At 38.3% G+C, this 16,297-nt stretch overlaps 1 protein-coding gene across 1 annotated transcript in view; it reads right to left on the reverse strand.

Moving 5' to 3' along the window:
* The window catches only part of THADA (THADA armadillo repeat containing), a 418,709-nt gene that overhangs the window by 118,665 nt on the left and 283,747 nt on the right, over positions 1-16,297 (reverse strand). The window contains exon 30 of the mRNA XM_074286698.1: positions 5,250-5,365. Within this exon, the coding sequence (XP_074142799.1) occupies positions 5,250-5,365 (116 nt within the window). The remainder of the gene's footprint in view (positions 1-5,249; positions 5,366-16,297) is intronic.

Here is a 16,297-nt window from a genome sequence, read left to right on the forward strand (position 1 = left end):
TGGACCTAGCATCATAGTACATAAATATAATGATACAAATGACTAGAACAAGGACTTGTGGGCTATCTAAAAGGTTGGGAAAACCAGAAAGTCATCTGGCAAAAATTCTATTTAGAGCCGTATCTTACATCCTATACCATAATAAACTCTAAATGTATTTTTACCTAAAGAATAAAAGTCATACCCCCTAAATAAACTCCAGTAGCTTTCTATAACCTATAGTATCAAAAAGAAATTCTTTAATTTTTAACTTGGTCCTAACCTACCTTTCCAGGCTTTTTACGCTTGATTCTCCTCTCCACATTCTACTGACAGGTCTCCTTACTGCTCCTCACACATGATATTCCATATTCTTTGTATCACCCATTTCTTCTCCCCCTGCCCTCCCCACCCCCAACCCCTCCCTACGTACAGAGCCACTGCCTCCTTTGCTAGTTGTCACATACAACAGTCCATACCTCCTGACTCCAAGTGTAATCCTGGCTGTCCCACATGTCTGAAATACTCTCCTGCTTTCTTTCCGCCTCCTGGCTTTCCTGATGTCTTGCTAACAGCCCACTTTCTGCAGGAAGCCTTCTCTGCCCTCCCTTAGCACTAGGAGCCCCGCTCTGAGATTTTCCCCAATTTTTGGGGTGTATGCATGCAACTATGATAGATAGATAGCTATGTATATATATATCACGGTTGATATTATCTGATATATATCCCACATATACACAGTTGTTGACATGTTACCCTTTGAGGGCAGAGGATGCTTTTTGCTTGTCTACTTCACCATGACCGTCACAAAGTAGTAAATGCTTAATAAATGCTAGTTGACTGATTGTTAGCTGTCTTCCAAATATCTGAACCATTATTAATGTGGAAGAAGAGGTAGAAATGCATAATTACACAATGGAAGGAACTAGAAATGGGTGTATGCTTGATATGCTTCCAATTAGTTCAAAATTATAATGAACTGTCTCAGGAAGGAGGGAGAGCCCTGTCCCTGAAAATCTTCATGAAGTGCTAGGTGATCAACCCCTGTGGACAGTGGGGGCTCCTGTTCAGGTCCAGAGATATCTTTAAGATGTTGTTATTCTGAATACCCACTCCCTCCCAAAAGGTTGGCTTAAATATTTCCTAAGTCTGCTTTTTTTTTTTCTCTTTCTTTCATAAATTACTAAAATATCAACATATAGTCTAAGTAGATACCTAGGAATCCATTTATTTTGTTGTTTTAATTATTATTTTTTTTTTTTAAGAAACTGAAAAAGATGAGGATTTTTTTTTTTATTGGAACCCAAGAGGCAACGAACAAACTTTAGGAGAACTGGGATAGTCAAAATAATTTCTGAAACAGCAAAGCCCACTATAAAAGCAATTCCATGAGTCAAACATAAGAAATGGACCTTGGCGCCTTTTGGCCCTGCTTGACAGCTCTAAAAGCATACTGCCCCTGGTCAGGGGCTCTGCCAAGACTAGGACAACTAGTGCACCTGAGGCCTGGAGCCCACAGCGGGGTCCTTATTGCTGGCTGAGGTTCAGGCTCCCATTCTCATTTGGCTCAGGATGGTTAGGTCATCTTATGTTGCTCCTTTCTCTCCCATTTCCCTCTACTAGTAAAATGTCTGCCACTTCTTCCTCTACATACTGGGGAAAGGGTGAACTGGGGAGAGAGAGGGAAGAAGGGGCCTGAAGGATTAATGAGCTGATTTTCATAAAGCACTAGGACATCTTGGAATGGAAAGCAGCCTGGAAGCTCAACAGCACAACCATTTACTCAGTACATTTTGCCAGCTGGTCATTCATCATCAAAAATTCCCCTATAACTCTATGACTATTGCTTAATCACCATGTATAAATACCTATTAATCTTGCAAAGTCAAAACACAAACAAAAGACAAAAGTCTTAATTTTTCGTGTCCTTATATTTAGGTTCAACATTTCAGAAATGGACTTGTATGCCAATGACTTTTGGATTTTTTTTTAAACCAGAAATGAAAGAAACTTCTCCTTCCCTTTCCTCCTACCTCTTTCTTTTAGTTTTCCTTTAAATAAACTGACTGGACTAAATGAACTAACTCAGCCTAGGTGCTAATGATCAAATAAATTATGGAAGAAAAACGTGCTATGTTAAAATTTAAACTAACATTTTTGCATTAATGATGTTCCAAAACCTATATTCAAAATATACAGAAAAACCTTGAGCAGTTCAAAATGAGCATATTTATCCCACTCACATTTTCTTTCAAGTATAAATTATAAAGCCCCTATTCATTAAAAAAAATCTCTTCTGCAGTTGAATTTCATTTATATCAAACTTTAGAGTCTGTGACAGGAAATGCATACTGGTGAGGGATCGTCAGCACAGATTGTGGCTTTGGTGGGGGAAAAGATTTTCATGTGGAAAAGGAGACCACAAAGCAGGCTTCCCAGCATCACTTTGGGGAGGGGGATGGTGGATAAGGGAGTCATACCATTAGCAACCTCATCTTTGAGTGTGAGGAGGAACAGTCAGCAGACTTAGGTTTTATCACTTAAACCCAAACCTGGAATTTTTTATATAGACACTATAAGGTTATTTATGTTAATGGAAGAGATCATGAGTACAGAAAAGCAGGTATTTGGCTCTGAAATATATTGAAGTATGTGAAGCTAATTATATCTTACCTAGGTTAATATTAAAATGGAATTTACATTCCATGAACACACCTAATTAATGGCATTAGGAATAGGGCAAAATCTGATCTTAAGAAATCTGAAGACAGCCTTTAAAGTGAGAAATATGTCTTGGGATATCAGTGACATTAGGAATCTGCTGTCAATTTTTGTTTCTTGTGAAATGGGAGATGAAGACCAAATGAATCTAGATTGCCTCCTTTCTTTAATTCAAAATACACATATTAAGTACCTACTATGTGGCAAGTATTGTGAGGAAACAATGAATATTTGCTGAATTTGAAAGAGGGAGAGAAAGAGAGAGAAAGGGAGAGGGTGAGAAGAAAGAAGAAGAAGAAAGAAGAAGAAAGAAGAAGAAGAAAGAAGAAGAAAGAAGAAGAAAGAAGAAGAAGAAAGAAGAAGAAAGAAGAAGAAGAAGAAGAAGAAGAAGAAGAAGAAGAAGAAGAAGAAGAAGAAGAAGAAGAAGAAGAAGAAGAAGAAGAAGAAGAAGAAGAAGAAGAAGAAGAGAAGAAGAAGAGAAGAAGGAGAGAAGAAGGAGGAGAAGGAGAAGGAGAAGGAGAAGGAGGAGAAGGAGGAGGAGAAGGAGAAGAAGGAGAAGAAGAAAGAGAAGAAGAAGAAGAAGAAGAAGAAGAAGAAGAAGAAGAAGAAGAAGAAGAAGAAGAAGAAAAGGAGAGAAGAAGAAGAAGGAGGAGGAGGAGGAGGAGAAGATACAGAAAAGAAAAGGAGAGAAAGAGAGCAAGAGAGAGAGAGAGGAATATATACATATATACATATGTATATATGATGTATATACACATATGTATATATGTGTATATAATATATATATAGAAAGAGAGGGATATATATATGTATGTGTGTATATATATTATTTTATTTATACATATATGTATATAAATTATATAAATATCTAGAGACAGAAAGGAAGTGAGAGAAGGGGAGGGGGAGAGAGAGAGAGGTAGGGATATATATATATAATACACACACACACACACACACACACACACACACACATATATAAAGAGAGAGAGAAAGAGAGAAGGATCCCAAATCCGAATGAGGGGTTTAAGAAATATAAAAGGAACTGGAATTAATTCACCAGCCAGAGAGAGAGAGAGAACAGATTCGGGGCAAGGATATGATTCCCAAGGGTCTTCATCGGTTGGAAGCTGAGGACCGAGTTGCTCTGAGGCTCCCCCAGAACGTAGCTCAGAATCAGAGGAATGAGTGATGGAGAATCTGTGATCAGTTCCAGCTTAGAATTGATAAAAATTTACCCAGATGAGCTCAGGTGAGGACCTGCATAAGGACTTTGCCATAATGCTGTTCTACCAGGAACAAAGCTGGCATCTATACAACACTTACCCTGGAAATTCTGGTGTGAGATCACTTTAAAGAAAGAGAAAGGGAGATTTAAAAACCTGTATGTGACAATAGTCAGATGGGGGTCTCACCGGTGACAAGTGGAGATGCTAAGGTCCAATATACAATCATGTTCTAATTGCTGTTTAATAACTCATGAATATTTGGATATTTGGATATTCCTCATGGATATTTGAGGAATAAAAATATAGGCATGTGGTTTTTTGAACTAAGAAATTCCAATTTGTTTTCTTGAAATCTGCATTTAATGAAGACTTGCTGTGTGACCTTGGGCAAACAGCTTGACTTCACTTAATCAGATTTAGGTGATCCAGCAACTGTGTCAAACAATCACATGGGGATGGGGATGGGGTGGGGTGAGATCACTTAACAGCAGTCCAGCACATGGAATTTTACTAAATTGTGCTAGTGAGCTTGCCCATAAGACTTCTTGTTTCTGTGATAACATCCAGTAATTCAAACTTAGGCTTTGTTGGAGAAGCAGTGGGATTCAGGGAAGGTTAAGGGAATCAGGAGAAAGAATCTAGAAACTCCTCAAGAGAAAGCCTGATGCCCTGAAGCCATTTTTCCCTCCACAAACTTTCTACCAGTGTTTTGCTCTGAACCCTTCATGACCCTCTCTCTTCCTTTTTCAGGATCCATCTCGCAATTCAATTTAATTATATAATCTGCATAATAAAATTCTTTGGCCAAATGGTGCTGCCATAATCAGCAGGCTATATATATATGTATATGTATATGTATATGTATATATACATATATACATATATATATATATGTAAATATATTATATATGCATGTAGTACTAGGAAGAACTTAATAAATCTTTGGTGATTAATTGACAGATACTACTTGACTCAATATTGGGCACATAGGGGGCACTGTAATAGATGTTTGTTGACAGTGATAGATAGAAATATGTATTACACTCCTATCTCACTACCCAACAGATCAAGGGAATGGTTCTTATTATCTCAATCCCAAATTTTAAAAATAGAAGTGGTAAAGAAACAAGCATTTACTAAGCACCTACTATGTGTCAGATACCACACTAAGTACTTTAGAAGGATTATCTCATTTAACATTCAACTTGTATTTGCCAAACTTCCACCAGGAGTTTTAAAATTCCTCCCGGCCTTTAACACAGGACTCCTCCAATGTATATCTAACTCTGATAACTCCTGGGGCAGGCTGAGGTTTTCACGTACCTTTTGGCCAGCCAGAGTTTGGCCCTGATACAAGCAGTGATGTCAGTCAGCTCCTGCTGAAAGTCTGAATTCGCTCTGTGTTTGGAGTCTGAGTAGGACTGTAACAAATGAAAAACCTAAACCAAAGAAGAGAGAGAGAAAAAACATGATAGCCTGCTGTGAAAATATGTTTTTCTAAATGCTCAGTTCCTCACTTTGACCTTTCCTCAAAATAACTCCTCTCAAAGAAAACAGCCACCTGCAGAATGCTCCTTTAGTCTCCTCACAGAGAAGCAGCTTGTTGGTTTTGGAAAATGCAGTAGCCATAAGAAACTTTCATCCTTAATTGGTTTCTGTCCCCTGGGTGCCTTTCCTGATTCCAAAAAAGGCAATTACTTCATCACTACGATGATCATTTGATATCACATTCTGTTAAATGGAAGCAACCTATAAATTGATTTCCATAAAAAACTTAAACATCTTTCTTGATGTCTCCACAGTCCCTTATGAAAGTAAAACGTGCCTTTTAAAAGCCAAAGTCTCAATACTTTAGGAAAATAAATCATTCTGTTAGTCTAAACAGGCTGGCGGGTCTAGGTTTGTCAGACCAGACTTGGTTAGAGGAATAGTTTTGCTCAGCTTCGAGCCAATGAGTAAAAAACCCTATTTTTCCGATCTTAGGCCATGACCTTCACAAATAATCCAAGTTTTTTCTCCCCAACTTTCATCCGCAAAACAGAAATAAGGACAATGAACCAGAGGCCACATTTGCTACAGAATTATAAGGGAAAGACATGGGGGCAGGTTATCCTGGAGAAATCAGGAATAGACTTAATCTGATCCTCCTTCCCTTCTTCCCTCCCTCCCTTTCCTTCTTCCCTCTCTTTCTTTTTTCTTCCTTCCTTCCTTTTTTCTTTCTTCCTTCCTCTTTTCCTTCCTTCCTTCTTTTCCTTTCCTTTCTTTCTTTTTCTTCCTTAATTCCTTTTTTCTTCCTTCCTTTTTTCTACTTTCCTTTCTTTTCTCCCTCTCTCTTTCTTTTTCCTTCCTTCCTTCCTTCTTTCTTTTAAAAATAATAACAGCTTTTAGTTTTCAAAATACACACAAAAAGAGTTTTACCCTTGCAAAACCTTATGTTCCAAATTTTTCTTCCTTCCTCCATTACCTTCTCACTCCCCTAAACAGCAAGCAATCCAATACAGGTTAAACATGTGCAGTTCTTCTAATCATATTTTCATATTTATCATGTTGTGCAAGAAAAATCAGATCAAAAAGGGAAAATATTAGGAAGAAAAAAATTAAGCAAACAAACAAAAAACCCAACAAAGGTGAAAATACTATTCTGTGATCGACATTCAATCACCATAGTTCTCTCTCTGGATGTGGATGTCTTCTCCCTCACAAATCTATTGGAATTGCCTTGAATCAAAAACTTAGCCAATTGTCCCAAAGAGAAACCTAATTACCCAGGTTTAAAAACTTGTAGTCAGTATTGACCCTCTCTTCTCTTTCATTCTCCAACTTTCATCAGTAGCTAAGTTTTGCTAATTCTTCTTCAATAATATAGAACATCACATGAATTGTTCCCTATTCTCTTCCATTCATATGGCTAGAAACCTGATTCAGGCTTTTATCTCTTTTCATCTAATAGTCTCCTAATTTTAGTTTCTCTTTTCTACAAATTATCTTTCACACAGAAGCCACACTAATTCTTCTAAGTACAAGTATAGTCATGTCACTTCCTCATTCAAAAAATTTTAGTGGCTTCATTTACTAGCTTTTAAAAATTTATTATTAAAGCTTTTTATTTACAAAGAATATGCATGGGTAATTTTTCTAACATTGATCCTTGAATAGCATTTTGTTGCAAAATTTCCCCTTCTTCCCTTGCCCCCTCCCCTATCTGGCAAGTAGTCCAATCCATGTTAAATAGGTTGAAATCCCCTATCTGGCAAGTAGTCCAATCCATGTTAAATATGTTGAAATACATATTAGATCCAATATTTATACACATTTATGCACAAGAAAAATCAGCTCAAGAAGGAAGAAAAAGAAAAACAAAAACAATGCAAGCAAATAACAACAGAGAGTGAGAATGCTATGTTATGATACACACTCTGTTCCCATGGTTCTCTCTCTGGGTGCAAATGACTCTCTGAACAATTGGAATTGGTTTGAATCATCTCAATGTTGAAGAGAGCCACATCTGTTAGAATTGATCACTATATAATCTTGTTGTTGCCATATATAATGATCTCCTGGTTCTGCTCACTTCACTCAGCATCAGTTCCTTAAGTCTCTCCAGGCCTTTCTGAAATCATCCTGCTGGTCATTTCTTACAGAACAATAATATTCCACAACATTCATATACCACAATTTATTCAGCCATTCTCCAACTGATGGGCATCCACTCAGTTTCCAGTTTCTGGCCACTATAAAAAGGGCTGCCACAAACTTTTTTGCACATGTGGGTCCCTTTTCCTCCTTTAAGATTTCTTTGGGATATAATCCCAGTAGAAACACTGCTGTATCTAAGGGTGTGTCCAGTTTGATAGTCCTTTAAGCATAGTTCCAAATTGCTCTAGAGAATGGTTGGATCCATTCACAGTTCTACCAACAATCTATCAGTGTCCCAGTTTTCCTGCATCCCCTTTACTGGCTTTTAATGATAAAAACAAATTTCTCAATCTGGTGCTCAAGATGCTTTGCAATTTGGTGCTAACCTTCCATGTTCTAACAAACCTGGTACAAAAGCGATTCTCCAAACTCAGTATTATATCTCTCAATCTCCATGACTTCCAATCAGCCACATCCTAAGCATCTGGGCCAGCCTCACATGGTGGAGAGAGAACCAGTCAGAAAGAACCTGGTCCCAAGTCTCACCTTGGATACCTCTGGGCTGTGTAATCCTGGGCAAGTCATTACATTTTAAATTTTCTGGGTATCTCTAGAAGAGTGTTAAGTTATAGAGAAAGTGCTGACCTGATTGGTGGAGGGCATTTCCTCACCTGGGAGTTCCCCATACTAAAGAAACCACAGGTTCTCCTATCCATCCACCAGAAAAGGAATTTATTCCCTCTGCACAGAAGTCAGTCAGTCATTCAAAAAGCATTTATTAAGATTCCTTATCTTCCTCTGAGGCTCAGTTCAGATGCTTCCCTGAGCTTCACAGTTTTTAATACTTTCTCCTGTTGCCAATAGTTCTTTATTTATTTACTTACTTGTGCACGTGTTCTATCTGGTATGTATATCCTGACCCTTTCTTGGTAGGGATCTCCTTACCTCATGATGTAAACTTTCTAAGAGAGGGACTATTAAAGGGCCTTGCACAGAACAGGCTCTTAATAAATGTTTACTGACTGACTGAATGGGACCAATGCATTTTTTCCTCTACCCCTAGCACCGAGCATATTACTTAGCACATAGAAAATAATACATATTAGACCAATTAATAGTAGAAAGAACACTGGGTGGGAATTGGGGAAACCTGAGTGGTAGTTTTAGCTGTGACAATAATATTTGGGGGAGGGGGTTAAGTTCCTTAACCACTCTAGGTCTCAGTTTCTTTATCTGTTTTGGGAGAGGGTCAGACAAGGTGATTTTAAAAGTCCTTTAACATTTTTCTTAAAGTTTTATTCATGCCTTTAATCACTTCTGGAAATACCATCTCTTGCCTTCCCCACAAAATTGCACCCTCTTTTTAAAAAGAAAAAGAACTAAGCAAAAAATGCCCTATACAGTGACTGAATCTGACAAGGTACATTCTAGCCCAGGAGATCCCACCTCTCTCCCAAGAGGAGGAAGGAGTCTCCAGGACCTACTCTCCAGGACCCTCACTGGCTTTTCATTTGTTCACAATTTGGCTTTATTTTAGTGACCTAACTTTTTAGTTTACCTGTATCCATTTACATAGATCTCTCTACATTCCACAGAATGTCTCAGTCATAGTTTTTTGCTACGTGAGCATTCCTCTCTATTTGTAGAGAAGAACCATTTATTTCGCTATTCCTCAACCGATAGGTACCCTTCTGGTTCTTTTTCTTTTTTGACCTCCCAAAGTGCTGCCATGGAATTTTGGTGTATATATTGAGCCTTTGTTTCTGTTTTTGGTTTCTTTAAGGCACGTGCACAGAAATGGGGCTGCCGAGTCAATCATTATGGTGAGTATAGCAAGTGTTCCTCCCAGGATTCCAAACAAAAATCCAGAACAGGTCAATCATCAGTATACTTATATTCCCATTTTCCCTCAAACATTGATTGTCAATCATCAGTACACTTATATTCCCATCTTTCCTCAAACATTGATTGTCAATCATCAGTGTACTTATATTCCCATATTCCCTCTAACATTGATTGCTCAAGGATTTTGTCAGCGCCAAATTTGTAAAGCATGAGGTAGAGTTCTAAGATGTCTTTTCTAAAGCTTGGCAAAGTACCTGGCACATAGTATATTCAATAAATATTTATAGAATTGAATTGAACTGAATTCATCAATTATCTGTCAGGGAGTTCTTGGTCTGACGCATGCATTTCAATTCCTGATACACCTCAGAGACCTCACTGTTGTAATGTTTTAGAATCCTGTATATCATTCCTTTATTTATGAAAATGTTAAATGTGTGGGGCTGGACTAGGGAATGTGTGGAGATCGCAGAAAAACAACACATCTTCCAGAAGGGAAATTCATTATCTCAAGCCTCACTGTCCCAAATAACTACTTGCCAAATACTACTTTAGCTTCCCTTCTCCAGAGAAAGGAACATGTTCATGAACATAGCAGTGGGGGTATGGAGTTGTATCCATAAATGAATGCAACATGAAGAAAAGCATCAGGAAAAACTTGTTTTAAAAACAGAAAGGAAATTATACTAATAAAAAAGAGTCACTAAGATGAAAATTTACAACAACCATAATAAAATAGTAATGGCCAAAAAGTGAGAGCAGGAAGGGGAAAGACAAGAAGCTAGGAATCTTCATGAACTGTGCTATTGGTAGCCATAAGCCCTGAAGGAATGGGGAATTGGTTACAATGGAGGTAACCTTCAAGGGAACAGAGTCTATTTGGGATCACTGATAAATATTTGAGTAGCTGACTTATTGTTTACAAAAGTAAGATAAACCATGATTCATTTATGTGTTACAGCTAATTTTTGCTTCCCAAACAGAAGTAATTGTTTGGGAGAATTAACCCCAGGCTCCAGAATGGAGAATGAACATGATTTCTCTAATAATGGACCTGTTATTTTAGAGACAACATCAAATGTCATCACTTTGTCAAAGTCCCCACAAAGCACTCATCTTCCAGCCTGGAGAAATGGCTGAGAAGTCTGTTACTATGTTTGGTGGTCGCTAGAGCGAGAAGCCTTTCTTTGCCCAAATTCTCACTATTCTAAGAGAGCTGGCAAAATAATTAAGCTTTCAGTGGACCTAGAAGAAGCTGCAGAAAACTAACCATCAAGAGCTCTTCATGGTTAAGAGACAGTTATTAATCAGCAGACACCAGCAAGTTACACGACTCTGGAATCTCCTAGTGAAGAAAGTTGTAAAATCTCTAAATACCACATGTTTAGAAGAAACATCACCAAACTGATGGATGTTTAAACTTAGTCCTATATTTGCTCACCTAGGTTGGCAAAAACAAGCTTGTTTTTGTAATGCTTGGTTGAGTTCTAGTGGCTTATGAAAATCATTCTACCGGTCCATCAATTCTGTCACCTTGGACACAAACTCCTACAGTAATTGTAATCCTGGGTCATTTGTTAGGTTAGTGGAATGATCCATTTGCATTTGACCAAAGGAAAACATGAACACATTTAGGAGAAACTCAGGGAAACTGAAAAATCAGGAGGCGGAAAGAGAGAGGCAAGGAAGTAAAGAAAAAAAATGATCAAGTAATCAACAATAAGCATTTAAGTGTTTACTAAATTTGGGGGATATAAGGACAAAAGTCAAATTCTAAGTGATGAAAAAGGTAAAAAAAGAAGAAAAAGGAAGGAAGGGAGGAGAAAAATATGGAAGAATAGAGGGAGAGAAGTGAAGAAAAGAGAGAAAAGTGGGCAATCTCTGATGTTAAAGTGTAACAACATTTTAAAAAGCATAACTAATGACTTGTAAATTGTTTGTGAGTAGTTCTGATTCAAACTGAAAACAATAACATATAAGAACATTCCCCAAAACTATTTGTGATATAAATTTTAAGAAAGATCAGCTTGCTGTTTATGGAGTGTGAGGAAACTATCACTGAGGTTGTTTATTGGCTTTAATAGTTGTTTGTCAGACAGTAATTTTTTTTAATGATTGTATATATTTCATAAATGGACTCAAGGTCCATGTTTATATAACTCTCTATATGCAATGTGTGACATAGAAATACATGCTTACTAAATCACTTATCAATCCATCAATCAATAAACATCTACTAGGAGGCGCCTAATAAGTGTAAGGTACTATGTTAGGTGAGGCAGTTAGGTGGCACAGTGGGTAGAATACTGCGCTTGTGATCAGGAAGATTCATCTTCATGACTTCAAATTCAGTCTCTGACACTTACTGGCTGTGCGATAGTGGGCAAGTCACTTAGCCCTATTTTCCTCAGTTTTCTCATCTGTAAAATGAGCTAGAGAAGACAATGGCAAACTACTTCAGATCTTTGTCAAGAAAACCTCAATTAGGATCACAGTGAGTTGAACACAACTTCAAGGAATCCCCAAACACTATAGTCTCCCCTCAAGGAGCTTATAGAAGGGATCCAATACAGCTACCTTATTTTACAGACAAAGAAACAGAGCTCAGCCTGCTGAAGTGGTTTAACTCAAGCTAAGAGCTGGAAGACTGTCCTAGATCTTCCAACTTCAAAATCAATACATTTTCTGTTCTGATGCATCAACAGAGGAAAAACTACCCATGAACAGCAGTGAACAGTATGAAAGCAACTCTTATGGTAGAGCAAACTATCAAAGGAGTGATATAGAATTAAGTATTAAAGACATTCAAAGAAAGGGAAGTTCATTGTAGTCAGGACAGGTTTCTTTCTTTTTTTTATTGAAGCTTTTTATTTTCAAAACATATGCAAGGATAGGGTTTTTTGTTTGTTTGTTTTGTTTTGTTTTACCATTGACCCTTGGAAAACCTTATGTTTCAATTTCCCTCCTTTCCTCCTACCCCTTCTCCTAGAAGGCAAGTAATTCAATATTTGTTAAGCATAGTAAAAATATATGTAAATCCAATATAGGCATATGTATTTATACAATTATCTTGCTGCACAAGAAAAATCAGATCAAAAAGGGAAAAAATGAGGAAAAAAACAAAAAGCAAGTAAACAACAAAAAGAGTGAAAACGCTATGTTGTGATCCACATTCAGTTCCCACAGTCCTCTTTCTGGGTGCAGATGGCTCTCTTCATCCCAAGATCATTGGAACTGGCCTGAGTCGTCAGAAGGTTTCATAGAAGAAGGGAAACTTAAGGGTAGAAATTCTGAGGAGGGGCAAGGGAATGTTCAAGGGGAGGGAACTAAAGGGAACTTCATTGATCATCTGATGGTCTGGGGCTCTTCTACTTTTTCTGTGTCATGGGCCCTTTAGGTGACAGTCTGATGAAGCCAACGGACCCTTCTGAGAATGATCTTTTTAAACCCCAGAATACAAAAACTGTGATCCCCTTCCACCACACCTCCAACATTTGTCACCATCTCCTTCCTCTCTCTCATGGGGCCATCACTCCCATTCCAGACCTAATCACCGCAGTAACTATCCAGTTCCACATTCCCCACCTGTCTGCTCATCTCTTTACTTGGATAGCCTCGTCTAACATGGAGCTCATCATCTTTCCCCCTAAAAGTTTGCTCTTCCCAATTTTTCCATTTCTACTGAGGTCACCACCATTCTTTCCATCCTTCAGGGGTACAACCTGGGAGTCATTCTCAACTCTTTGCTCACTCCAAGACGTAGGCACTGCCCCACACTCCTTTATCAGAGCTCATTCCATCTCCTTAACATCCCTGCCCCCTTTTCTATACCACAACCACCCCAAGCCAGTCTTTCTTGTCTGAGTATTACAATAACGCCTTAAATGATGATCAGTATCTCTCCCTCTGCATCATTCTCTCTCTGTCTCTGCACTGGCTCCTCTGACTTCAAAATCAATACATTTTCTGTTCTATCACATTGACAGAGGAAAAACTGTTTTGGTAGAGCAAACTCTATCAAAGGAGTGGTATAGAATTAAGTATTAGAGACATTCAAAGAAAGAGAAGTTCCCCCATGTCTGGAATGATCTGCCTCTTAGCATCCTTCAAGCCAGCTCAAATCTCACCTTCTGAAGAAGCTCTTTCCTAATCCTTCCAGTGGCCATGCTCTTCTTCTTTGAGATTTCCTTCCATCGCTTCTGCACTTCATCTCTTGTATGTTCTTAATAATTTCTGTGTTGTCCCCCCAGTTGGAATGTATACATCTCTAAGACAAGGATTGTTTCTGTTTTTCATTCTTTATATCTTCGGTGCTTAGTATAGGACCTGTCACCTAGTAAGTGCTGAATATAGGCTTGCTGACCTACTGATGCAGTAAGGGAAAATGATAATAGCTAGTATTTAGAACTTCAAGGTTTATAAAGTACTATAAAAACATCTCATTTTATCTTCATGACCACTCTGGCACGGAGATGTTATTATTATCTCTATTTTACAGATTAAGAAACTGAGGCAGACTGAAGTTAAATGACTTGCTCAGGTTCACACAGTAATGTGTCCAAGGCAAGATTTGAATTCAGGTCTTCCTGGCTCTAAGTCCAGCACCCATTTGTCCATTGGGCCAACCACCTATAAGTTGATCCAACTTATATCACAGCTCTGCCAGAGCTTTACCTATAGAATGGAGCTGATGTGGTCTGAGGAGAAACTAGGGGTGAAGGGCAGATACACAGACATGGGGAGAAATTAATGGGAAACCAGAACTTCATCCCAGCATAAATTCCTACAACAGTTCAGGAAAGGCTGTTTCCCTGTCATTCTTTTTTTTTTCCTTTTCCCCCAATGTTGGCTTGATCGCCAACCTGTCCAAAGCCACCTGCCACCTATAATGAGGATGTTTTCTCTGAGCTCAATTACTAGGGATAAGAGGTCAGTCTTCCAGGTTCTCTTCAAGCTCATTAAAATATAAGCTCACTAAGACCAGGGATGAGATTTATCATGGTATCTTAGTGTCCAGTATAGTACCAGGCTCTTAATTAATTGCATCATGATTGATAGGCACTTACTATGTGAAAAGCTTTGTGTTAAGTGCTTGAATTTGGATATAAGAAAAAAAAGATGGTTCCTGTCCATAAGATACTTATACTCTAAATGGGAGAAGACAACATATAAAAGGGGGTGGGGGTAGGAGGTGGGAAAGAATCAGAAGCCCAGACCAAAGAAGCATGGAAGAGTGAACCAAATGTTCATTTGTTAATTCTCTTGTTCCTCAACTAAGTACAATTCTTTCAAAGTTTTCTGAAAGCTTTTACTGGTAGAAATGGTAAAAACAGAAGGGAAGAGAAAGGGGAGGGAAGAGAAAAGTGCATTTCTAAGCAGCAGCAACTGAAAGACAAGGGGAAAAGTTTTTGTGTCACTTTATCTTTTGTAAATGTTCCCAGGTGGCCATGATAGAAAAGATATCCTTAGTAAGCCAATCAACAAGCATTTATTAAGCACCTATTATAAAAAACCATGTTAGGTCCTGGGAACCTGGAGTAATGAGGTATATTATGTGTATTAGAAAATTCAATTAACCCATTTCCTCATGCCTAATATAATGGGATTAAACCAGGCAATCTCTAAAGTGCCTTTCATCTCTAAAACTTGGAAGCAAAGAAAACTGAGCTAGGATTTGAAGCAACTGGGGAATAAAAATAATGAAAAGGAAGAGTAGAAAGGGTATCTGGGATGGGGAACAATGGCAAATCTAAAACATGAGAATATGAGCTTTGGAAAACAAAACACAAACTTGAGGAGCTTTAGAAAAAAAAAAAATCAGGAGAAACTAGAAGCATTTATCCCCAATTCCAATTTGAACATTGGCTCAAGGCTGGCCCCAAATATCCTTAGAGACACTGGGGTGGGGATGGGGGTGTCTCTGGCCATGATTGAATCTGAGCAATAACCTTATAAAGCATAGTTAATACCTCCAGAATAAATGCATCAAAGCTAAGAAGAGATCACGAGGTAGCAATCCCTGAAAAAGCTCACACTGCCCAAGTAAAATATGCCTGGTTTATACTGTTAGGACTAAAATAGAGGCTTGTATTGGACAAGATCAAGATGATCTATGGCTGTTTGGGAACGCAAGACTGAAATGGGTTTTCCTCTTCACCAACTGTAGCTTCCAGGCAATTTTATCCCCTATAAAATCAACAGCAGCATCAGCGTTCCAGAGGCGCAGCAGCATCCAGCAATAATAAGGCATGAGCTAAGCTGGCCAAGCTAGAGAGCAACTTCAACGAGAAAACAGGTTTTCATTTTGAAGATTAGAAATAAATGGGGAAGAGCAGGAGAGAAAGCCTCTTCTGGGGGATAATGCTTCTTACATTCATTAATAATGCTAAGCTTTATAGATTGGCAAAGCATCTGTGCCCTGTTCTCACACGAACCTCCATCCGGACCTGCCTGCTTCAGAGACTGAGTTTTCTTAGAAACAAATTCGATTAATTCTTTAAAAGCATTAGATTGTGGTTGAACCATTCAACCCTATCATATTCTGCTAAGTATAAAATTTCTGCATCTGCCATTTTGCAAAAAGCCATTTTATCCCCTTCTCCTGTCACTTCAAACCCTTTCCCCTCTATTGGCCACCCCCTCTCCCCCAGGGCTTAGTCAGTGCCACCTTTTTCCAAGCTCAGTGTTTATATAGGATTTTATTTCGGCTGGTAAAACATCTGTATTTTTTCAGGGAGTTAAATAAATGATCTATGCCGGTAATGTACAGTATAGAGTGATGTCAGGTCCCTTTTTTTTCAAGTCACTGGGCTGAACAGGCCAAACATTGTTTCAGCCTGGAGTTGGGAATGTGAATATTTATACTGTCGACTCAATTCATACAAACAGAG

This window comes from Sminthopsis crassicaudata, chromosome 2 (genome assembly GCF_048593235.1).
Source record: "Sminthopsis crassicaudata isolate SCR6 chromosome 2, ASM4859323v1, whole genome shotgun sequence".
NCBI classification, from domain to species: Eukaryota; Metazoa; Chordata; class Mammalia; order Dasyuromorphia; family Dasyuridae; genus Sminthopsis; species Sminthopsis crassicaudata.